The sequence below is a fragment of the Alosa pseudoharengus genome, unplaced genomic scaffold (genome assembly GCF_046254945.1).
Source record: "Alosa pseudoharengus isolate Yale_2024_CS ecotype anadromous, Long Island Sound unplaced genomic scaffold, YU_APseudo_1.1 YU_APseudo_1.1_scf_16, whole genome shotgun sequence".
In the NCBI taxonomy this organism is placed as follows: domain Eukaryota; kingdom Metazoa; phylum Chordata; class Actinopteri; order Clupeiformes; family Clupeidae; genus Alosa; species Alosa pseudoharengus.
Genome location: NW_027468630.1, coordinates 25,143,450 through 25,168,799, shown reverse-complemented (window position 1 = coordinate 25,168,799; position 25,350 = coordinate 25,143,450). Strand labels below are relative to the sequence as shown.

General features: G+C 41.4%; 1 protein-coding gene across 1 annotated transcript; it reads left to right on the top strand.

Moving 5' to 3' along the window:
- Window positions 1-5,305, top strand: LOC143125271 (uncharacterized). The gene is made up of 15 exons (XM_076286608.1): window positions 1-458; window positions 1,429-1,527; window positions 1,609-1,686; window positions 1,801-1,878; window positions 1,962-2,057; window positions 2,237-2,552; window positions 2,667-2,952; window positions 3,056-3,079; window positions 3,523-3,732; window positions 3,894-3,985; window positions 4,087-4,191; window positions 4,294-4,408; window positions 4,482-4,563; window positions 4,775-4,939; window positions 5,032-5,305. Exons 1-15 carry the CDS (start codon window positions 271-273, stop codon window positions 5,303-5,305), a joined length of 2,208 nt encoding a protein of 735 aa, XP_076142723.1. The 5' UTR covers window positions 1-270.
- Window positions 5,306-25,350: the final 20,045 nt, after the last annotated feature.

The window sequence follows — 25,350 nt, the reverse complement described above, 5'->3', positions numbered from 1 at the left end:
GGGACACCAGGCAACGTTTTCGTGTTAATTAATCATCTTCGTAAGTCTGTATATGGTTAAATGACTCATTACAGGGCGAATGAAGAGTCTCTCGCCCGCCCCTACTGCCTGTAGGAAGAATATCCCGCTTGCAAGTTCGGAACACCGACCCGGAGTCCTTCAGGCTCACAAAGTCTCATTCATCGCGAGAAGCAGGATCTGTTTACGGCAAATATCCCCAGTTCAGAGGCAGGCTAACGAAACCCGGCTAGCGATTTTTACAAACGTGTAATGGCAGAGCCAGCGAAGAAGCAGCGAAAACCCTTGACGGAAGATGGAAAGAAGAGGAAAAGAGCTTCAGACCGAGCGAGGGCTCACACACGTATCAACCTTGGTCAAGCTTTTTCAGAATGGCGAGAGCTGAAAGACAGAGAAGGCTCCAAGACAGATGCAGACCTCGCATTCTTGCTTTTACGCTTGTAAGTAACACTTTGATATTTTACTTTGTGTATGGTTGTACTTTCATTGCGTTCGTTATTATCTGTAAATGTGTTGTTTACTGTAGCCTATTTCCAGAGACGGTTGATGAAGTATCTTTGATATTTCTATGAATGTCTGTTAGCTACAGTGGTAGCTAGGTGGCTAGCGGAGATCGTAGTGTGTTTGCTAGCAAACATGGGTATTGTTTTTTAGGTATTTCTTACACCTCTATTCTTTTTTGTGTGGCCACGCGTCATAGTGTTTTATTGGTAGAAAGACTTACATTCCAAGAATTTCTACGATCGTCGCAGTTCTCAGCGAGCTAAGTGGCTAGCGGGCGGAGAATTTGGCTTGTTCTAGCTAGATGGATGATGTCTCTGTGTGTTTGCTAGCAAACATGGGTATTGTTTTTTAGGTAGATCACAGTTCTTATTCCCCTCCTCTCTTTTTGTGGCCACGCGTCAGTGTTTTTTGGTAAAGTGGCTAGCGGAGATTTTTGCTTGATCTAGCATGATTCCCTTCTATGTGGCTAATTTAGCTTCCATGTTGCATCCAGGTGTTGCTTTTATTTGGCGCTGGTGTAGCTTTTTTGCAGTGTGCTTCATAGTGTAGAAGTCGATGAGTCACCGATCGCATTCTGTATTGATCCATAATATGCTACAAATCCTCGTCAGCTACTGTACGTACACACCGCCTACAATGAACCCCAGTCTCAGAATATTTTCCACGACCGTCTTGTTTGCAAATAAGTTACGTGGGCTGACCAAGTTACTGTTAGTGACACTACAACCCCCTCCCGCCCTCCAAACAACACACACACACACACACTTTATCCACTCACCCCCAGCAGTGTAGTCAACAGACAAATGTAGCCTAATTTCAAAGCATTCCACCACAATTACCTATACGCATGCAATTTCACAATGTAATGTTAGAAATGTTGCAAAAATGCTGTCTTATTTTTTCTAGTTACAAGCGCTGGCAGGTTACATCCACACCAAGCAAGACCCAGTCCAGACCACCAAAACCACCTGTTTCCAGTATCACAGAAGACTCAGATCGAGACCAGTATGTTTTCTTACACAGGCTTTATTTATCCTGCCTGTAATTTTGTAGTTCCAGTTACTTATGCACTATTTTACGTTTCAGGGATGTTCCTGTAAATCTTCCTGAGCTTGGTGTGCAGCCTTTGTCTAGAGAGGGAGAAGTTGGTGATTTGGAAATGAGGTGAAGTTCACCGCCATACGATAGTATGGTGTATAGTTTTCAGAGAGGGTTTCTTGATCTGCTTTTTTGTGGCTGTTGGCTTATGTTTTGGAGTCTCTATTTTTCTGCTCGCAGCATGCACTCTATGAGCATCGAAGAACACCACCACGAGTCTTCAGATGAAGAGGGGGCTAATGATTTTAGGAAGACCATGTAAGTGCTGTCCATTAGTCTTTCATTTACTTCCATTTACCTCTTTCTTCTATCTGAAATATCTGTATGTGTTGTCTGAACAGCATTGAGTGTGATGATTTTGGGGCTGATCCAAGTGTCTTGGGTTTGGAGGAAGGAGACAGTTCAGATGAGGATTTTGTCCCTTCTCTTCATTTACGGTATGTTTGCATATTATTTATCAATTTTGGATGGAAGTTGAGCTACATTTGTAAGTCGTAAAGCGCAGCCTATTTCTTTCTAAACTGTTCTACGACATTGTCTAGAATATGAACTCATGTAATCCTTCATGTGAAGTATTTTTTGTAAAGATGATCAATATGCATATTCAACTCTTCAGAATGGTTGGAGACAAAGCGAATGACCTGGCTGAAATCAGTGTGGATGAGGCCGTATTAGACATAGACATGCCCGACCCTCCCGCTCCAGAATCAGAGTCCACCGCACATCTTCACAGAGTACTCTCTGAGGATGATCTGGTCGGTAAAACTGCCAGCATAACATACAACAACAATCTGCTTGATCTCGCCATGCACTTGAAACTACCAGTGCAACAGTGCACCTTTGCAGACAGAGTGCTAGGCGTAGCATGCTCTGGTGCACAACCTTTTCAAGTTGCCATGAAGACACGAGGGACAGGAGTAGTTCTAGAATGGGTAAGGTGTGAAAATTGTCAAAAAGTCAATTATGTAGGGTGCTGTTATTGTTTGACACTTTTGTATGTATGTTTTTATTGTTTCTCACATAACATTGCCATTTCTTTACATTAGTTATGCCCTTTCGGACACTCCGTATGGAAATGGAATTCGCAGCCAACCTTGAAGTTTGGCATGCAGGGCGGTGACTTTATGCTGTCTGCCAATATTCTTCTGTCCGGGAACAACTATAGAAAAGTAGCCCTACTCTTCAAATTTATGTCGATGGGGATGGTTACCGAATCCACATTCTACAGGATCCAGGATGCTTACTGCATAGAGCCGGTGCAGGAGTATTGGGATCAAACTAGAGCAGAAGTCCTAGACCGTTTACGGCAGAAGGACCATGTTGTTCTCCTGGGTGAGGAACAGTCTTACACCTTTGACTAACTTTTACACTGACAATTCTGTATGATATGCTATGACTGTATGATTCTAATGCTTATAATGTCTGTTTGCAATAGGCGATGGCAGAATGGATTCTCCTGGTAAGTTCTGTATGCATACTGTCAAAATTGAGGATCAGATTTTTATGTATGTACTGTGGTACTGCTTTATCATTATCTTCTAATATCTTTGGTTTTATGTTGATGATGCTTTTAGACTGAAATAGCGTCATGGCTGCTCCGAGACTGTTAGATTGTTCTTTTAGCATAACATTTGGCCTGTTATAGGGTGCAACTCTCAAGGTTAAAAATACAAAACTATGTCCAGGCAAAATGTCCACTGTCTCTCACACCTCCCTTTGTGAATTGCATAATCCAAATTAGATTTTTCCTGTGGTTAGAGATTGGGATGTGTAAATTATGTCTGCTGCTTTCTCCTGAGCATGATTGCTAGATCAAAGCCTCTTTCCTCATTGACTGTTATTCAGACGGCCTCTGTAATAACGTACACAAGTTATATGCTGACAGTTGTGCTTTTGCCTCAGGTCATTGTGCACAGTTCTGCACATACACCACAATCGAACAAGACTCCAGAGATGTGGTCCACATTGTTTCCGTTGATAAACGCGAAACAAATAAAAACTCAGTCATCATGGAGAAGGAGTGCTTTGTTCGCACAATGGATGCACTCCTTCCAGAGCTTTCTATAAAGGAAGTGGTCACTGATGCCCACCCACAAATCACCGCATTACTGAGTAAGGAGAACTTTTGGTTATGGTGAAGTCATAAAGACCGTCCCAAGTTCATGTTTGATCGCTGTTCCCACAGGGCCTCATTTTTAACATATATGTAAAAAGAATTTTAAAAAACGTATCATTTTTGTTTACATTGTTTTCATGGCCTCTCTTTGTTATAGATCCGGAGCGTGGCAAATATAAAGCGTGGGGTATTCAGCACTCATTGGATATCTGGCATGCAGCTAAGAGCCTGAGCAAGAGGCTTCGACGGGTATGCATCAGTACATTTACAGACATGTGACCAGTTTCTATATGTTGTCCTGGTGTTGTGAAAAGAAGCTAGCTATTGTGTACCTTGTGTACCTTGATCAGGCTGGGACCGTGAAAAATCAGACTGGTATTCAGCCATGGATCAAGGACATAGTCAACCACTTTTGGTACTGCAGCAAGCATGCGGACACAGAGGAGCAACTCAAGGTATGGTTGAGGGGGAACAAATGTGTTGATTAGGACAGTTTAGTTGACATGCTAGCAGAACATGTTTGTTGCTCCATGCACTGTATAACTTTTTTTATGCAGATGATGTGGGTTGGTGTACTTCACCATGTCTGCAATGAGCACTCTTGGGCAACCAGTTGCTGTGAACATGAGCCACTGGATGAAGACAGCCAGAACAAGCCTTGGATCATACAAGGTAATTTCAACCAATACTGGTGCAGAATTCAACACTGTATGTGAATGTTTTACTGACTGTGTTATGACTATAGGTTCAGCTGCTCACAAGGCACTTACTGCTGTTGTCCTTGACAAAAGATGGCTGATCCTGGTAAAGAAATTCCTAAACTTCAGGTAAATATATGTAAGACATGATTGTGTTCACCCAAGTTATTTTTGAATTTCCAGTATTTCTCACTCAAGTGTTCGTCATGTTTCAAATGCAGCATAGTTGACCTTATTTCAGTGTAATCTGTAATGTGGATTTCATTTTTTATATATATATAACAAAACAACACATGTATTACCACGAGTGTTGTTGTAATTATGTCTCCCACCCACACAGGACCACATCTGATTTGGAGTCATTCCAAAATCATATTTTGATGTATGCAGCAAAGCGCATGGCCTACTCTCCGTTTGTATACAAGACTCGGACATTGCTGGCAGCCATTGATTATAATAAACACAATCAACGCCGCCCTGCACGCAACCAAGATGGACAGAAAATGTAGGTATTTTTGTGACATGGTTATGGTTTTTCTTTTTTTTTTTACCTTGTAGAATGACTAACGACAAACACAAATTGTTCTTGCTCTCTAGTTACAGACGGAAGTACAACAAGAAATCAAAGAGTTGGAGCGTGTACACGATGAAGGAGAAAAAGCAGTACACGTACATTCCAGAGATCCAGAGGGCCATTCTTGCCAGGAGAATGGGAAGTGGGTCTGGTCTTCCCCGCAAACAGACGCTAAGGCCTGATGACCCAAGGCGTCTGGGTGTACTTGCTCCACAACAGCCACCTCCCACATCAGAACTAGTGGCGATTCATGTCTCACGAGGGGACCGTGGTCCCAGAGAATTGGAGGACAATTGAACAGTTTTCATATGGCATATACATGTAAATAATAAAGAATTGATTCTGAAACTTTGTCCAAAATATTTTTTATTTACAAATGTACTGTGAAAAACAACATATACATAAAGTTGGGATGAAAGGTGGTAAGAACTTTTACAATGTGTATGGTAACAAACTATTTACAATATGATAACAACTGCTATGCAGCAAGTATTGTGAAGAATTATGCTAGGCGGGTCACCCTGAAGCCGGTGTACTGCCCTCTGGGGTCAGGGAAAGTGTCCCTTATCCGGCAAACACAGCAGCTGGGTATAACTACTCTGTTGCCCACACCCAGGCGGCCGTGCTGCCACAACACAAACTGCCTATAGGCTGCATGTCTAAACTGGCGCTGTTCCATCCCAGGTTCTGCATTATCGGCTAGTGCAAATATATCATTCCAGGCTGCCCTGGCCAGCTGCAACACACCCTCATCTAAAATATAAAAGTCCATGTAGGCCATTTTACTTATGCAATTCTGTGGACGTTGCCGCCAGCATTTCCTCTCCAGGTCCGTGTTCATCTCCCGACAGTTTCCACAGACACACCAGTGGAGTCCGGCAGGTTCAGGGTCAGGACGCAGGGGCACCTCCAGAAATGATAAGACGTCGAACATCACCCCCGGGGACCTGGTTATAACTCTCTCTAAGATCAGGTCCTTCTGTGAGGCATCAAGTGAATGAAGTGTATCCTAAAACACAAAATAATCTGCATGATTACACAGGTCTTTCAACAAAATAAAAAGGCATCTCTGGTCTAGTTACACTATTTGACAAACCTTCATTTCATTGATTCTTCTTTCTTGAAGATCCTGCAGTCTTCTCTCTTCCTCAGCATCCAGTCTAGCACTCCTCCCCGTCCTGGGGGTTCTCTGTCTGACCGGCCTTGAAGTCGGCCTACCACCAATGGCCTGAGCAATGTACTCCGAGGCTGAGGCTGAGGCTGACGTTGATTCCTGCAATATCACAAAACAGTTGACAATATCTCACTTACTTTACATTTATGAGTTGAATTACGATGGCTTACACTTTTATTTTATGTCACTAAGTCAATGCGTCTGATAATAGGCAATAAAAACGTTGCATCATGATCGAGCTAGAAGAAACGTTATGTTATGATATTATCTTAGACAAGCAAAGGTAAACCGTCATTCTACCAGAAATTATAGACCTCGCTAATATAACTTTAGACAAATATTAGCCTCCGATATTTTTTTATGCTCATGCCCACTCTCCCAAAAACAACACGAAAGCAGTAGCCTAGTTCGCCTCGTTCATAGGCTATCGTTCGTTCCCAGTAAAAAAATACTAGTAGGGGCCAGCCTATGCATGACAACACAATTTTGTAGACAAGCAAAGGTAAACAGTCATTCTACCAGATGAAATTATAGGCCTCGCTAATATAACTTTAGACAATATAGCCTCCGATATTTTTTTATGCTCATGCCCACTCTCCCAAAAACAACACGAAAGCAGTAGCCTAGTTCGCCTCATAGGCTATCGTTCGTTTCCAGTAAAAAATACTAGTAGCCTATGCATGACAACACAGTAAAAAAACTAACTCGCCATCAGTTGGAAAATATTACTTTACTTACCTCGGTAGACATAGTTGGATTTGAAATAGCCGGTTCCTCTGCTCAGCAAGGTTTACAGCTGATCAGCTGGGTTGCTCGTGGAGTGGGGTACTTGGAGGGGGGAGGGACAGCAGTTCGTTTTCACGACAGTGTGTTTGAACGCATTTACTCACAGACACTAGGGGGAGCTTCGTTGAGGAAAAAAACACTCAGGCTTGCCTGGTGTCCCTTTAACCCATAACACGCAGTAGTTTTGAACATGTTAGGCTACATGTCGGTGTTGAAGTGTTTAGATTCCCAGCGCTAGCCTAGTATTTTAACAGCAACTATGGCTTTTCGCTAACACCAGTCAGCTGAGTTTAATTAGCGATAACGTACGGAGATGGTTTCGTAGCCTCTTTGACAGCTCAGTGACATCAGGTATGTAACCTACATATGTTTTTGCCAGCTAACTTTTAACATGATCTTCATATTCATTGTGATGCTATATGGGCCTCATGCACATGAAAGATTAATATCATGCCATTATGTTGTTTAACACACCGTGAAATAAAGTTTTCACCTTACAACTTTGCTGATAACATTTCAAATAAATGCCAGTTAGCGCATTAGCGAGGATATTGTGTATACTGTTGATGTTGTTTCATAGCCTTTTGCTTGTGTGTGTAGTTATGCCCACTGCTAGATTTTGACAGGAGCTCGCATGTCGCTTTAAAGTAAGCTACTTGGGCTCACTGAAGCTGTCAAACACTGTCCACTCGCCTATGTGGTGCACCCCTCTGGTATACATCCAGTGTTTATCATATGTTAGCTAACTGTATCTGGATGTGTTGCTATCAGAGCAAGACGTTAGAGATGGCGCATGACATGCAGTGATGCCTCGTATAAAAAAAATAAATAAAAAACGCTATTTAAGCACCGAAATGAGGCACCGAAATCCACGTTGTTATTCGATGCAGTTACTACCGTTTGTGTCGGCACCGGTGCCATATGTCATGGCCACCTGGCTCACAGTAGCAATGACATAGGGGAGACCACACCGTTTGTAAAGTTAAATCCAAAATAATTTATTAAAGCATTAACTTATACCATGAAAACATAATTAACATAAACAAGTGTATCAAGTCAGTAAATGAGAAGCAAGAGAAAACTAATCAAAAGTGTAGTGCAGATCAGTAAAGTGTAGACTATGTGTAAGGCAAAAAGGATGAGGCTGCCGCCAGCATGGAGGCCAGAGCTAAGCCCAGTCAAACAGAGCTGTGCATGGCAGAGCATGGCAGAGAGCAAACTACTGGCAGGAGATGGTTTTTAAACAGTCCCGCCAATCAGCTACTGTCTAGACTTGATGGCCTGAACAGACAGCTCCCCCTTCAGACTGGGGGGAGAGAGACCGCCATACATATTCTCAAAAAAGGTGGAGTGAGCACGCGCAGCACGGCAAAGCCGGGCGTGACACATATTAGAACCGTGTTTCGGTGCCCAACCCTATCTCCAACACACCTCTGTGCTTCAGCAATTGGGCCAGTGGAGCAACCTGGGTTGAATTATTCCAAATGACCTTCATCGAGATAGCATGAAACAAACATCATCATCAGTCACCATAATCATCGTCATCATCATCATCATCATCATCTTCTTTTTCTTCAGCAGCAGCAACAGTGCATTTCTGCTTTTGCAAAAGACAGAATGACAACAAATATTTTCTGATTTAATAGATCTTATCTGATTATCAAATCAGAACACATATGGGCTAGCATACGTACATAAGTGTTCAGCTGTCTCTCCCAACAGCCCCAAGACTGCTGTACTGCATTCCCCGCAGCACAGAGCATGAAGAGGTTTCTGACATGAGCTGAAGCAGACAGGCACACACACCTGCACGTGTCAGATGAAGTGTGGAGTTGTGTGCACTGCGTCAGTGCAGACTTTCAGCCTTTCAGGTAAGTCTGCTGGGTTGGGTAATGCAATTCCCCTTGTTCCCTTTGCACAGTCCGCCTTCTGATTGGCTTGATTATGTGTTGTCATGTTTGATTTGCCTCTTGGCAAGCATTACCCTAACTGAAAGTGATGCTGTGGTAAGTGTTGATATTGTGTGTGTGTGAGTGTGTGTGTGTGTGTGTGTGTGTGTGTGTGTGAGAGAGAGAGAGAGAGAGAGAGAGAGAGAGAGAGAGAGAATGGACAAAAAGGCATGAGTTTCCCACTGGAATACATAATATCTGCATTCAAATATTTCCCTATTCTGGGGGCCTGGATCTGAAACCATCAAAAGCATCTAGAGAACTCTGCTGTATCACTCCAGGAATGGCCTTAGGAGTCTATAGATAGCATAACATATAACCATATGGAAAAGTACCACTGTAGGGTAACTTTATTATGTCTATGCGTAAACAAAACATATCATCTGCAGAACCATTACTGAAACTTGTTTTTATTCAGTATCTGGTACCATATGTTTAGCTGAAAAGTAAAGCTACTGTAGCATGTCTTCCACCACCAAATATGTGGGTGACATTGGAATAGCTTTGAATAAATTTGTCGTCTGAGAAAAAAAAACATTCTTCAGGAGGGAAAACACACCCACAATCACACACACAGACACACAAGCACATACACACAAAACCACACAGACACACACACACACACACACACACACACACACGCGCGCGCGCACACACACTCACACGCACACACAATTGAGCCTTCTGTTTCACAGAGCCCACACACATTTCAGAAATGGAGGACTGAGAACTACTACTCTAAAATCCATGTAAAAACCTATTATTGCACAGGAGATATGCAAAATTGTGGAGTTGAATTACCTTACACACAGCTGCTCGAGAGTTCAAAGAGGCTTTTCAAGACATGCGAAAAGACGTCATAGATTAGCACGAGCGGAGCAATCATCCTCAGGTGGAGAATGCCCCTCAGTCACCCGTGTCTTATTGAATCACTGTATGACTAACTGTCTGGTGGTCCCCCTGCTGAGGTGCTCCGGTAGATTTGTAAATACTGCTGCACGTACTTCTGCATCAATATTAATCAGTTTGTGTGTGTCTTTGTTCATCTGCTAGTATAGCACCTTTTGCTATTAAGACTGTTGTTACTTTTGTTTAATGATGTTTGGCTTAATTTGTGTCTCCAATGATGACTTTGGAGATGGCAGCCAAGGAGTAAGGCAGAGCGCCGGAGCAGATGTTTATTGCAGATAGTTTGGCCCTTAATTAGGCATTGCGTTGTGTAGATAAGGCTTGTCGGGAACCGTTGAAATGTTCCCTGCAGGCTGTGTACACTTAAAAATTCTGCAAAACAACCCTACCCAGCATTTATTTTTTAATTGTTTTATTTATCTCTTTTTAAGCAAGATATTCCTTACAGTACAATTCATATGGGTTATTTGTTCTTATTTGCATGTACTCTGGTCAACACAATGTTCTCAATACACTACATTAAAATAAATTAAAAAGCACATTGTTGGCTCCAGCTGTGGCGCAACTGGCTGGGGCATCTGCACCGTACGCCGGCGACCCGGGTTCGATTCCCGTCCCGTGGTCTTTTCCGGATCCCACCCCTGCTTTCTCTCCTATTCGCTTCCTATCACTCTCCACTGTCCTATCAATAAAGGCCAAAAAAATATACTAAAAAGCACATTGTTCCATCAAAATGAAGTAAGGAGACACATCGGGTAGAATTTGACATGCCAATCAAATCTCTATTTGAATTTAATGGCATAATAAGGCCATGATGTTAATGTAAGATATAAACATTATTAATCGTACATTAACCTTATCTGTGTTTGCACAAGTTGTGGCATAATCATTTCATGGAGAATTTCCAGCTGATAAAACAGTACACTAAATAAACCACCCTTTAAATGGTATTAGCTCAGAAGAATGCGACTCAGGCGTCTCAGACATCTCAGATTTAGCGGCAGCTCCTGTGTCCTACACCACACGAGTCACGACCCTAAGAGTAGGGCATCTAGTCTTATCTAGCCTCGTCATACACAAGGAGAACTGATACAGAAGAGATGAAAGGCAGGCAGCTCTATTCTAGGCATAACAAACAAACACACTGCTGGTGCGCACATACGTTAAACACAATGAGCTAACACACAGGTGTGCACACATTAGGTTTTTAAGTTTCTAGATTTTTTAAATGATTTTGAACAAATTTGGAATTCATTTGAAAGAGAAAAGTAAGCAGTACCGTGCAGGGAGAGGCATAAAGCCCAACAGGCTTATTTGGAGTCTTCACCAACAATAACAAAATGTCATAACTTTCTAAAACATTATAAAACATGCACTGATATCAACAGTAGCCTGGGATAACCCAGACAAACCTGTTAGAAAATTTGCTCTGCAGGTCAGTCTAGCAAGGAGGCCATTGACACCCTTTTCCAATGTTCCAAAATCCCAGGCACCAATCACAATCACTTGTCCAGCATGGGACGGGCTTGATATGATGACAGATAGAGCAGTGCATCCCACACAACCAATAGCTGTGCAGGGTTAAACAGATATGGACGTGCATTGTCTTTTAAATTGAGTAAACAACTGCATTGAAAACCTTTGTTGTCAAGAAATAATTGATTGTTGCACTTTTGAAACAATTTGGCAGTGTTGTGTAGTGTTGTCACGATACCAAAATTAATGTTTCGATACCGATACCAAGTCAAGAATTGCGATTTCGATACTTCTTCGATACTTTTTAAAAAATGTATTTGATTTGGGGGCCCCACCACCTTGACATCATCATCAGTAATATTGAATATACTGTAGTGTGATCATTCACACCAGTGGCCATCCCAGATTCTGCTTGACTCTCTCCACACAAACACACATGGAAAATGATGGCTTATGTCATATTTCATATATTCTGCATAATTACTAGTAAATATATTTAGCAATTTCAAAACTATTCTAAAACTACAACTATTTTTAAACTATTACACTTAGGCATATCTTTAATGTGGTGTGTAGGTCTAATTGAGTGCACATTGGTGATGTGTAGGTGTAATTGAGTGCCTGTCACTTTAAGAGATAGCCTACGTGGGAGTAATTGACCTTGTCTCACGGTTTTAGTCTAGTGAATAAAAGTTGCACATAGCGCATAAGGATATGTGGATGCAATTAATTATGTTTTGTATGTCATTAGATAAAATAAATGTTCGAAGAAAATCTTTCTGGGATCATAGAAGAGATAAGTGTCTTGCAATGTTCATTAATGATTTTAGTGAGCACTATTGTCAAACGTGACCTGAGCTAGCGGGATAGTTAGCAAGGATCTCTCTTCAGATGTAAAAGTTGCTTAGCCTATTTCTAAATTACATTGAAACCCAAATAGTAGGCCTACATGACCAAAATCCCACAGCTTAGGTAGGTTAGCAACACAAACTTGAGAGATGCAAGAGAGCAAATCAACTTGATATTAGCCTATTATTATGTGTTACCATAGCATCACTTGAACTAGCAGCCATCTCTCGCTGTTTATAGCACGACAGCTGCGCTTACGTGTGTGTGAGGACAAAAGACGCACAGCCACAGGTTAGGGGAGGAGGCGCTAGAAGCATGCCTTGTGCACACGCATGTTACTTCAAAAGAACACGGTCATTCTCAAAAGTATCGATACTAATAAAATTAGGCATCGTGACATTTTTAATTTCAGGGTATTGCGATACTTTTTGTAGTATCGGTGCACCGTGCAACACTAGTGTTGTGCCAGTTCACAGCTTTTCTGAACTAGTTCAAGTTCCGTTCATACATGCTCAAAGTGAACAGTTCACGTTCAAAGTTCACAATATTAATTCTGAACTAGTTCAAAGTTCAGTTCATTTTACTTTTTTCGTGAGATATTCAAATGAATACGTTTTTTCACACTACGAGCTAGAAATCACTATACGTTCTTTGAAGCTGCTCATTGTAGACATTTGCTCATGACACTGCAATTGTGGGTTTCTTACCAGGTGATGAAACTTGCAGCAGTACAGACAGTGTTGTGCCAGTTCACAGCTTTTCTGAACTAGTTCAAGTTCAGTTCATACATGCTCAAAGTGAACAGTTCACGTTCAAAGTTCACAATATTAATTCTGAACTAGTTCAAAGTTCAGTTCATTTTACTTTTTTCGTGAGATATTCAAATGAATACGTTTTTTCACACTACGAGCTAGAAATCACTATACGTTCTTTGAAGCTGCTCATTGTAGACATTTGCTCATGACACTGCAATTGTGGGTTTCTTACCAGGTGATGAAACTTGCAGCAGTACAGACAAGGTAGACCAGTTCTATTAGTGCAATGAAATCCAGCCCTCCGCGCTCTCGTCGTTGCCTGCTACGCGGCGTTGCTATGCCTGCCCCGCTCTGCTGCAATTCATCACGGGTAACGTTGTGCGGAAGCCAGTAGGCCTATGCTATTCAACTATTCTCAGCCGGACACTACGTTGCCCGCAATGCATTGCGCACACAATGTCAAAACCATTTCTGTCTGGTGATACATGATTTAAGCGGCACCATCGAGAATACAGGAGGGAGGAACTTTCTCTCGTTGCGTTTCAAAAGAGAAAACAGATGTCACTCAGTTTTCAATGGAAAACAAATTCCAACGTTCATTTACAGTGATGTCTGCCGTTCATGACACATAATGTGAACTAATTCACGTTCAAGTTCTTTATTAAAAAATGTGTTGCGTTCAGTTCAACGTTTACGAAAAAATAAGCATGTTCAATGAACGCGTTCTTTTGAACTCGTTCACGCACAACACTGCAATTTGGTAAGAGTTTAATGCACCAATTTAAGTTTATTTTCACTGCTGGTTACTCCCCTGGAAGTTACAGTTCAACTAAGCCTTTGCAGACCCACTCTCAATCTCAATTAAGATTTGAGAAGTGGTCTGGTGTTAACCAGGCTACATAATTAACACAGATGAAACATTGCTCTTGCCAATACTCCACAAAGTTACCAGTCCTACTCACATACACAGAGGCTTTGGAAGCTACTCCTTGCATGTCACAATGCTATGTAGTCAGTGAGCACTCAGTCCTCAGTAATTTTAATTTCCTCTGAATGTTTATTTTCAGGCTTCAGAGGAGCAGGATAGCTGAGATGCAGATGCCATCCAATCATTCCTGCCTCGCAAAGCAATATCTGTCAACAGAGCACTTTATGGGCATGGTCTCTGGGACTACAAACATTAGGCTTGATTATGACTGTAAGCACTACGTGGTTGAGCTTTGCCTGCAACTCAACAGGCTGTGTGTGTGTGTGTGTGTGTGTGCAAGTGCATGTGTGTATGTGTATGTGTGTATGTGTGTGTGTATGTTACACGTGTGCTTGTGTGTATGTTATATTGATAAAGCAGTGAAGACATCAATTACACATGCCAGTCAAATCAATGACATTATTATTGTCTGTAGAAAAATTTTGAAGCTCCCACACAAGGTCATTGGTGGACCATGTTGGCAGTTATCAATTGCTTTTAGTGAAAAGATGTCTGATTAAAAGAGGGAATAATGTCAAGCGCTGTGCTTCTTATTACTGTATGTCTTGTGTCTTTCTGTGTGATTTATTTCATACTGATGTGAAGCACACTTGCCCTCTCGGTCACTACAAAAGCTGAGATGGAGCAGGTCCAGAAAAGTATGTAGCACCACACTCAGTGTAAAATTGCACAGTGAGATATCACTGAAGAGGACCCAGATACCCCTGGTCTTTGTGTAAAGATCCTCTCTGACACAGTGTATTCAGGCTATGGGACAGATAGAATCCTTTGACGTTCTGGAATCATCCACAGAATGGGTTTCATGCCCTTGAGTTTCCATGGACAGCCTGGAGAAAAAAAAGTCTCTGCTGATATATTTCCAGAGGACCTGGGGAGAAGGGCAGAAACATTTTTCATTTGGTGTGACGCACTAATGATGTCCTCAGCAAAAAAACCCTCGACCAGTGACTAAGAGGACTTTCCGGCGAGCAAAAAGGACAAATTGATCTCTCTGAAACATATCTTCATTTAGGCCATGTCCCTGTGGCAGCTGTGTTCATTAAAATGTTTAATATCCCTCCCAGGACACACATAGCTCATGACTCTGGATTATATTTCAGGACAGTTATGGATAGGTGATGGAAAAGTTCTCACATAAAATAACATCTGCAACATTAGATATTGCTGTATCACAGATTAAAAAAGGATAAGATAACAGCCAATCACAAAGAATGTGTGGAACCAATGTTTGACACTTTGTATGTGTGAAACTGTTGGTCTATGTAAATTGAGTTTGAGTTTTACAGTTTGAGTTTTCTTTCTAAAATTGATTTTCTGATCAGCCTGTGGTGTTGCACCACTGCAATATTTACATGAATGTGTCATACCAGAATGAATCCAGGCAAGCCACATTTATTAAGATGCTAAAGCAATACCAAGTATAAGATTAAACTGTCCAAATTAATTTAACAGGCTGAGTGTACATCATAAGATAACATCTGAACACTCAGCACATTATATTCAGCCATGTTTCTCTCTCTGCTCCCTGAAGACAGCGCCCCCTGGCTCCACTCAAGGCTAACAGATCATTTATTTGGGCAACTCATGTGTAACAGTTAATTTCCTATTCAAATTAGATGTTGCATTAGGAGCCATTAGCACATAGCTGCCATCACATCTAGGTTGGGTGCCCTTGTCTGAGGTAGACAGGAAGCTGTGAATGGTTCTTCATGTTCTCAGTGGAGGGAGACTTGATGAAATAATATGGTCCACAATGATATACAGTCTATAATAAATCAAATATAGCTTAAATGAATTCATATTAATCTCTGTAACCTTTCCAGCGAGCCTTGTAACCTCATAGTTTTATATGCCACTCAGGGCACTATGTGTGTTCCATTGGCTCACTGAAGCAGGCTACACAGGAAAACAGGCTTTTAAATCATCATTGCTTCACTGGTGGTTAATAACATGGGGTGAGAGAGGATTTTGAGCTAATCACACATAAGTGGATAATTATGAGACTTTTCAGAGATCACTGAAGTGTACGGTATCTTGAGAGCATCTCTAGAGCATGGCCATACCATTTGCTTTTTAATATCTCCAGTCGGACATGCAACTAAGAAACACAAATCGGGGAGGTGCCTTACCTCATGTCCTGTCTTCATGTTTAGAGAATGGGTAACACTTTACGGTAAGGGTACATGAATTATCATGAATTTATGCATGAATTAATTCATGATTTATGTATTACTTAATTCCTTAATAGCTCATTAATCATCAGGAATTTACATGAGTTCATAGTCTGTCATTCATCACCTCATACATGAACAACACATCAACTAAAGCATTAAGTATGGTGGGTACATCATTATGATTTATGATTTATTAAGACCGCTGCGCAGCGCATGGCCAATTTTCCGTCAAGGATTCCCGGGACACTGAAAGACCGGGGTACACGAAACTTGGTGGGCATGTAGCCCCACATGGATAGCATGGAACCATTGTTTTTCGTTTTGATCTGTAGCCCCCCCGCTGGACTGGACCCCCCAAAGGAGGGTAGGGCAGACACAGTTTTCTGTGAATATCTCGAGAACCGTAGGGTTTAGGAGGACCACCTTTTTTTTGTATGTTGATCTTAAGGGGCCATGTCAACCCATTCCATAACCACTCATTTCATAGCGCCACCTAGTTAAAAACAAAAAGGTAAAAATGAGGTGTTGTAATCGCAGGTATCTGTGACCTAACATGGTCAAAACTGCACAAAATTGAAAGTGTAGGATCATTATGACACCCTCCGAATGCATGCCAAGTTTTGTGGACTTTCATTCATGGGGGGCCATACAATAAATTTATTTTATTAATTTACACACACACACACACACACGGTAAGAGTACATGAATTCATAATTCATGTACTCTTACCGTAAAGCAGCCATCACCAAATGGCGGACCGCGGTCCGAGTCCGGACCGTGACGTGATCCTATCCGGACCCAGACCATAATAGCCCGAATTTAGATTTTCACGTAAGATTGCAAAGCTGCTAAATGTATACTTCAGGAGCTTCAGGAACCATCATTTCGCTTGCTGCTACTCAGCCAGTGAAATCTGTGAATTCTGATAAAGTCGAGTCAGTGAGTAAAGTAGCCTACTATGGAGAAGAGACTGATAGCCTGAAACGAGCGAGGAGAGGAGACGGGACGAGAAACAATCAGATGGATAGGCCTATCTAAGTTAACGATAAGTAAGTTATTTTCAAATCATCGATTGCTCAAAGAGGAGAAAGCTAGACAGCGAGAACAGAGCTTTATATATAGGGGGCAACACCACGCAAAACTGTCACGTCCGTAACGCCAACTAAATATGGATGTGACAGTTTTGCGCGGAATTGCCCTGGACCTCTTCTATATATTGCGCCAATTTGAAGCACCTCTACTAGACAAAGCATATATTTTGAGCAAGCATAGGGTAGGCTAGGCCCATTCAACAGTGAACTGAGACCACAGAATATTTTACGATTTAAGAAGGCAATATGATTGATCCACCACAATCTAGTTAAGCCTACATGCATTCACTGCCCAACAACGTGATAGGGTTTCCAGGATTTAGGGTCAACATAAAAAAAATAAAAAAAATAAATTAAACTTGCTGATTAATGGGTTCAAGGAACCAGCTGTGGAATATCCATCCTTGTCTCAGCTCAAATTTTTCAAAAGTTCACGTTAAGATCTTAAAGGCTTAAAGGCCAAGGCTACTCAGTTTTTCTCCCCAATTAGGCTACTCTTATCTTGCCTTATTTCTCCTCATTTCGAATGTTGCCTTTTAGGCTACTTATTTTATTTCACATTAAACATTAGGCCTAGGCCTACAATCTTCTATTTCTTGAATTTACCCTTGGGGATCAATAAAGTATCTATCTATCTATCTATCTATCTATCTACAACTAGGCTCCATCCATCCATCCTAATATTATACATACATACATATACATAGCCTAAACACGCACGTTAAACATTATGATGCTCCGGACCTTGGCTTGAGGAAATTTTCCGTAACTGGACCTCGCTGAAGATTAATTGAATACCCCTGCCGTAAAGTGTTACCAGAGAAGGACTAACATGGATTTATCATTAATCCAAACAGTAAATTTAAAAGGAGGATGGTTATTGTCTGGTTTTGGTCCAGGTATAGGTAATGGGGGATAGGTGGTTACTGTCTAGTTTTGGTCCAGTATAGGTAATGGGGGATGGGTGGTTATTGTCTAGTTTCGTCCAGGTATAGGTACTGTCTAGTTTTGGTCCAGGTAATGGGGGATGGGTGGTTATTGTCTAGTTTTGGTCCAGTTACAGGTAGTCTTCTGCATCCCCTCTCAGTGTGAGCTCTGGCTACACATTACAAATAAACACCATTTCACAGCTGTACTGAGGTGAGCTTAAAGGGAGTCTAAAGCCTTCTGATTAGCACTTGTTTAGCACCACAACGGGGCCCAGAGTCCAGCTGACTCTGCAATAAATATGGCCCGGGGGTGGCTGGCTGTGACCTGTTGAAGTCAAGGACATCAAGGACAATCTCATACAAATGCACCATGTTCACTTTATCATAGTCTTTCACTTTATCGGCATGACATTTCGGGGGGAAAAATATGAAGATATATAAAAAAGAGAAATACTATAAAAATGTGGTGCACTAATATAACTGTCCCAGCTCTTACAACATACTTTCAATGGCAGAGCAAAAAACATATTGAATTTCATTATAAAAGCATCTATCATAGGAGAAAAACAACAACCTAGGATGTCTGATGGCAAATCTATGTCGAGGTGCGCCTTTCCCCTTGGCTCAGCAACACAAATGATAAGTGAAAGAAGTGGAAAGAAGGAACATTTCTCTCCTTCACCTTCCACTGAAAACGCTATAGTGTCGTTCAGCAGACTCAGCACATTTAAGTGCATGAGGCCGAGCGAGCAGAAGGGAGTTTCTCACTGAAGCTGAGGTTAATGCATCTCTCCAGGGCGCTGCCCTGGCGCTACGTAAATGCTCCTACTTTGTCAGGCTCAATTCTCAGCTTCCTCATATTATACAAGTCTGTCATCCCGATAGGTTGTCATAGCACTCGAGTGAGAATGGTGTCTGTGGAACTGGCGTTAAGACGTGTGTAGAAAGATAGCTTCCAGCACTCTTCTTCTGTAAGTAGTCCTGGATGACCATGGATATAACTACACAGAGTCTTTTCACTGTGTATAGTACAAATCAACACTGTAATTAGTATAAAGTATTGTAGTATAGTAGCTTATATATAAAGCAAGACCGCTAAAAAATGGCAACCAATTAAATCAAACAAAAACGTGCAACACGCACACATCCAAAAGGTAGTACTGGCATATCAACTTCCTGTTCATGATAAAACATTGGTAAATATGTTTTTTTCTATAGTCATTGTCTTCAGGACCCCATCTCATGATAATGTAGACAGACTTTGTAAAAATGTTGTGTGCCACTCCTTCCAGCAAACAGGAACAGTTTTTCTTAACCTTAATCAAGCAACTGATTTAATTAACTGGTTAGATAACTTTAGCTATGTTGTTCAATTAGAAATAGCAAGTTAGCCCAGCAGGAGCCTTTGTCTGAGGTATGCTTGTGAAAGTGTGCTATCTGTGGATAGTAGACAGCATAATGAGAACAGGTACTACAAATTGGTGCAAATCAGCTGGAAGAGCAAGGCACAAGCAAAGCTAATGTTCATTTTTAGGGATTAAACATGCAGTATATTGCTACATTCCTTGCTGTCAATCCCATTAGATAAGAACGCTTGACATATCAGTGGATATTGAGAGGTGGTGTTAGTGTAGTGCCCAAGAAGCTGGGCTAGCATATAGTAGCCTGAAAAGTTGTGGGTTCAATATCCAGCTTTCACCATTGTGCCCTTAAATAAGGCACTACACTCCTGTGTTGCTCCGGAGAAAATGGCCCTTGTGATATAATTGAGATATGGAAGTCGCTTTGAATAAAAGCGTAAACGTAAATGCTAAATGAGTAAATGGAATTATCAGCGTAAATGTGAATATATAAATGTACACAGTTGGAAAGTACATGTTGTGGAGGGTTTTACCCAAAGGCAGTGACAGCGTCAGTCCCAGTCTTCCAGGTACCCAAAGCAGAGTCTGTGTCCCGCCTCTACACTGAGAATTGGTTAAGCGCATAAGTGGAGAGGCACGGTCAGGGTGACCAGTTTCTACAGTCTTGGCAAAGAGATCAGATCAGACATATGTCCATTATATGTGATGCGCAATTCAGAAACTGTCTAATCTCTCTCTCTCTCTGTGGGGGTGTTCTCTCTCTCTCTCTGTGTGTGTGTGTGTGTTTATGTTTGTGTTCAACAGTGACATAGCCGCCTTACTTCAGAATATGCAGTCAGGGGTGGAGTTTGTAAAATGTTTCACATATTCTTTTTTCTTACCATTTACCCATATATTTAGCATTTACATTTACGTTGATTTTTTTGACGTTTGCCCATGCTAAATGTGGAAAGACTGAGAGGGATTCAATTTTAAATGGTACCCCATAGTATCCACATAGCCTACTTCAGAAAGTCCTCTCAAGCTCTGCATCCATAAATCTGATATACAGTAGAGCGAGAACTGAGTGAGGATGGTACCTTTTGAAGATCTGACAACACTAATAGTACCTCTCTTACAATCACACATCTTTTGATTTCCCAGCCACACACAGCTGAAATGAGTCAGACCCGAGGACCAGCGGTGGACAAAGGCCTGTTGCTGGACCTTCATCCATGTCACGATCTGCTATCTGAAGCCTGTTTGTTCCTCCTTTCAAATGGAGCTGTGGCGATAAGAGAGGACTACAAAGGTAAACATTGCAGTCTTCCATGCTACACTCAGTGAGGATGCAAAACACTTCAAACAGCACCCCACAGTGGCCCACGAAATTCCTGTTGGGAATTGACAGACTTGTATTTCAGCTTGTAATTTCAATTTTGGAGCACATTTATCATTCTTTTTTTGCAAAAAAGTAATGAGATTATTAAATGAAGAAATGAAGCCAGTGATTATGAATGGCATTTACCTTGATCCTTTTTTAATTCAAGTAGTTATCTAGATTGTAGTGCTTGCGTAGGTGTTTTGTGTGATATGCTTGTTATAGGCATAGAATAATGAGAGGTGAGTCGATTTCTGAGTTAACTGGTGAAAGCCCTTTACTTCACATCTTCACTTGTCACCTACGCTACAGACAGCACATTCAGCACAAGCACTCAACACAGTAACAGAAAAAAGAATGTTCAGAATTCACACATGATTCAGATTAAATTTTGCCCCTGTTATGGATCGCTTTATACCATGCACAACTGAAAATACACACAGAAACATTCTACTTGTGGATTTGACTGGAACAGTAGCAACACTTGCATGGCACATTTCCATGGCTTTGGTATGTTTTTCTCCTGTATGGAGTTCAGAGTCTGTTGAGATTGCATCCTGTTGTGTCCACAGTCATTATGCATGAAGGTTCCCAGTGCAGTGACAATGGACACATGCATGCCATGCTAATCCAATGGGGACTGGAGTATCTATGTAAATAGATTAAAGAACACAGGCATAGCCTCAAAATTACATGACTACATTAATCTCTATTATGATTCAGGCACTAATGAACAACGCATGGCATCCATATGCATGCCGTGGTGGTTAAATACAATTGTTTGACAGGGAAGGGACATAATGAGTGTTGAGCCTCATTCTATCAACTGACTGTGTTTACAGCAGAGCATAGCAGCATACCTACGTCATAACTCAAACCAGTCTGACCACTTTGCAGTTTTGTTGATAAATACACTTGCTGGCATCTGTTAGATCTGGCATCTAACAGGCTTGGTATCAACATACTGTAATACATAAAGTAGGCTTCATTTAAATCACTGAGTGTTATTTGAGACGCATGCTTCAGCACTGCGTCATTACTATCATCTTGCAGAGTTATCTGAAGGGGAGAAAAAAGGTGAAAGGTGAAAATGCAAATCATAAAACTAAACTTTGACATTTCTCATCATCTCACTTTAATCAAGCGTGAGCATGTCAGACAGAATATATACTTCCCTGTGCAAACTCCCAATAGAGTAGGCCAAGACAGTGTCATCTGTCAGGATGTCACCTGCAGACAGCTGTAGGATAACACAGAGCTCTCCCGAGTCACAGGGTGGTATTGGACCGCCGCTGCTTAGAAAGGCAGCGTATTCCAAACAGCCGTTGTAGAAGAGGCCGACAGGAAATCCTTTTGTGAGAGGCAAGCTGTGACTTTGTCTTGCTTTTGTCTATGGAGGACCGTCTGCACACTTCTGTGGAGATAAGAGCTATTCAAGCCGTCAGTGATCCGTCACAGCAGGCAGAGCACAAGAAATTCACTTCATTTGCACGAAGAGAGAGAGAGAGAGAGAGAGAGAAAACATGCAAGAGACAGAGAGATAGATAGAGAGAGAGAGAAAGAGAGAGAGAATCTGTGCTTGTACAATTTTATTAAGAGCTGTTAACTTAGCTATTAGACATGCCACACTAACTTGATCAGTAAGTAATACATATTACTGAAGCTTGGTACATTTACAAATAGCATAATGTATTACTTACATGTATGTAATTGCACATTGCTGTAAACTCACTTGATTTAAGCTATTACTCAGACGTTTGTGCCCAATTACACAACAGTTAGGTCCGGTCAAATATTTATTCATTTCTGAATGGACGAGAGGCATTACCTTTGAGAGGCAGAGGCAACCATGGATACCATCTCAGCACTTGTGCTGTGTACTCAAGTTTTGTCTCGACTTAAGAAATACAAATCTATCAATGTGACAACTATAATGGATCAAACTGATATGATTTTTGTTACCAAGTCTTTGCCTGTTAGCACTACCTGTCAGCTCTACACCAGATTAGACTACATATGGAGTGTTGGTTTAGATGCGCATAATATGGGTGCAAAGAGGCTATAAATTGCACATTCATTTGCAATCAGTGAAGGACACACTCTGAAATATGACTGTTCTCGACTGCCAAACATGCTTGCATAAATTCTCCATCTGGCAGCTCCCAAGGCTTTCATTGTATTGTGGATTCACTTTGCATCAGACAGAGAGCGAATCAGATTCTAATGTCTCATCAAGAGCTAATCAAATCTAGCAGAAAAGCTTGTTTTAGGAGATCAGTATCTCTACTGCAAATGCTATACATTTGTAATTTCACTCGGTTCTGTTGTCTGCACCATATTATGAGCTATTGTTTCTCTCTCTCTCTCTCTCTTTCTCTCATTTGTAGAACAGTTAATTTGTTTAAAATGTATGGCAATCTGTTGCTTATTTCTGCAGATGAGTTCTTGTACACTGCTGTTTTTGTAAAATTTCATTATTTACTAAATGCATGTGCTGGGGCAAGTTGTTGAATTGTAATGCTTTACACTGACTTATATGTTGCTGATGGCCAGAGTAAACATGCTCTAAATAGGTTGCTTGTGGTTGTGACCTTCACTCATGCGATTCAAAGTTTTGAATATACATAAGACATGAGGGCAAAGATCTAAGACAGGACGTTATGTTATCAGTATTCTCCCCACTGCTCTCCTGGTCTCCCACGCCTGCCTTTCTGCCAGGCAGAGGAGAAAAAAAAGAGCCCAAAGCCTGTCTATGCTTTCTTCTCTCCTTCAAAACGAACCCCCCCCCCCCCCACCACCACCACCACCACTTGCAAAATTTAATCGCATTGCAGCACATGCTGTCTCTGGTTCATCCCAATGAACCAACCAGCCAAACCCAAACATGCAGAGAAAAATGGACTGAGACAAACAGTCAAAAATGCAAGACTGAGCTACTGCACTCCGAGTGCTGCGCTTCTAAATATATAAGTATAAGTATAAGTATATATACTCTTTTGATCCAGTGAGGGAAATTTGGTCTCTGCATGAATGAAACATCCAGGGGCTCGTTTCTAGAAAGCGTCGTTTGCTAACTTGCGTTGCAACCTTGGTAGTTCGCTCCATCGTTCTTGGATTTGGTGTTTCTAGAAAGGGTAGTTCGAACTCTCAATTGCAAACAAGGACGCAAAGTTTGGTCGGTTGAACTACTGCCCCTAGGCAGTGGATGTTTACCCCTAGGCAGTGGATGTTTACCCCTAGGTAGTGGATGTTTATCTCGTGACTCAATGATTGGTCTATCCTGTAGCTTTATTTTGATTAAGAGACTGACTCCCCTACATCGCTCATTCTTGCTATTTATGTTAATTCGAGTATTGCCTTGCTTTTTGATAAGCTAGTATTATAATCTTCACAGACTCTTAAAATCAGCACAGTGATAAATGGTGTAGTAGCTAAAGCAGGTGTCTTGTTATCCCAGCGTAGGTTCGATTTTCTTATGATGTGAGATTTGCTTCTCGCTACCTGCAGGTGAACTAGTGTGACATGTAGATTCAATTGTTTTTGACTGATGTCTTGTACCTATGGTCTCTCGATGTACAGTAACTATATACATAAATATGTATGGTCAAAACCTATTGTTGTGTCTCGTAGGCCTACTCTTACTCAGAGGTGAAAAGAAGAGATAGGATGCGAACTCCGGCCGAGCGCGTAGTGCACTGACGCACTGCCGCTAAGCCACGAGACAATTAAAAACATATGCGATACCCAGACATTCGTCCAGGCTATATATTTTTTCCAACATAGATATTTAACACAAATAATGACACATATTGGTCGGCTTCAGTAAAATGTTTTATATACTTGCAATAGGTTTAGGTTTTTGCAGATTACGATGACAATGCCAGCATTAATCACTCGGTTTAAATTAGAAAAAAGTCAACATAGCCCGTGGCAGAGAATTTCTAGGGGGTGGGGTATTACACGTTGCCACTGTTTCCACCAATGATAAGTATCGCTGCATCATCAACAACGTTGTTGGAACTACAGTGTTCGAACGTCGGAGGTAGCGAATTGCGACACAGGTACGATGCTTTCTGGAAACAGGTGTAACAATGTCGTTGTTTGGTCGCAAGTTGCGTCGTACCATGGTGGTTGAGCAACGTCGTTGCTAACTTTTCTAGAAACGACCCCCAGAGCGATTCAGATGCACACTGCTGAAGGGAACTGAATAACACAGTAGGTAAGGCTGTTTTGAGATTTAGTTACGCTATTGATTTGTCAGCATGGACCTTGGGAGACTGGAGTTTGAGGGAAGACTGTGCTGGACATCAACACAACTTTGGAAACTTAAAGTGACACCTCTGCTCCAGTTGATAAGACTATTGACTATTCACTTATGAGGTGACTGTTGACATGCCAAAAAGGTTCACTGAAATCTCACCCAAGTTGCGCTAATTAAAATCAATAAAAAATGAACATAATTCCACAACAATATTGAATAATGTATTTGAGTATTATTGTATAAGTCTATTAACACCCTGGTACACATGTGAAATAAGGC

Excerpts from the sequence above, each read along its gene's own strand:
- LOC143125271 (XM_076286608.1), top strand. The coding sequence starts at position 271 with ATGGCAGAGCCAGCGAAGAAGCAGCGAAAACCCTTGACGGAAGATGGA. Across the intron at positions 1,528-1,608 it reads GAAGACTCAGATCGAGACCA|GGATGTTCCTGTAAATCTTC; the intron begins GTATGTTTTCTT and ends TTTACGTTTCAG. Across the intron at positions 2,953-3,055 it reads GGACCATGTTGTTCTCCTGG|GCGATGGCAGAATGGATTCT; the intron begins GTGAGGAACAGT and ends TGTTTGCAATAG.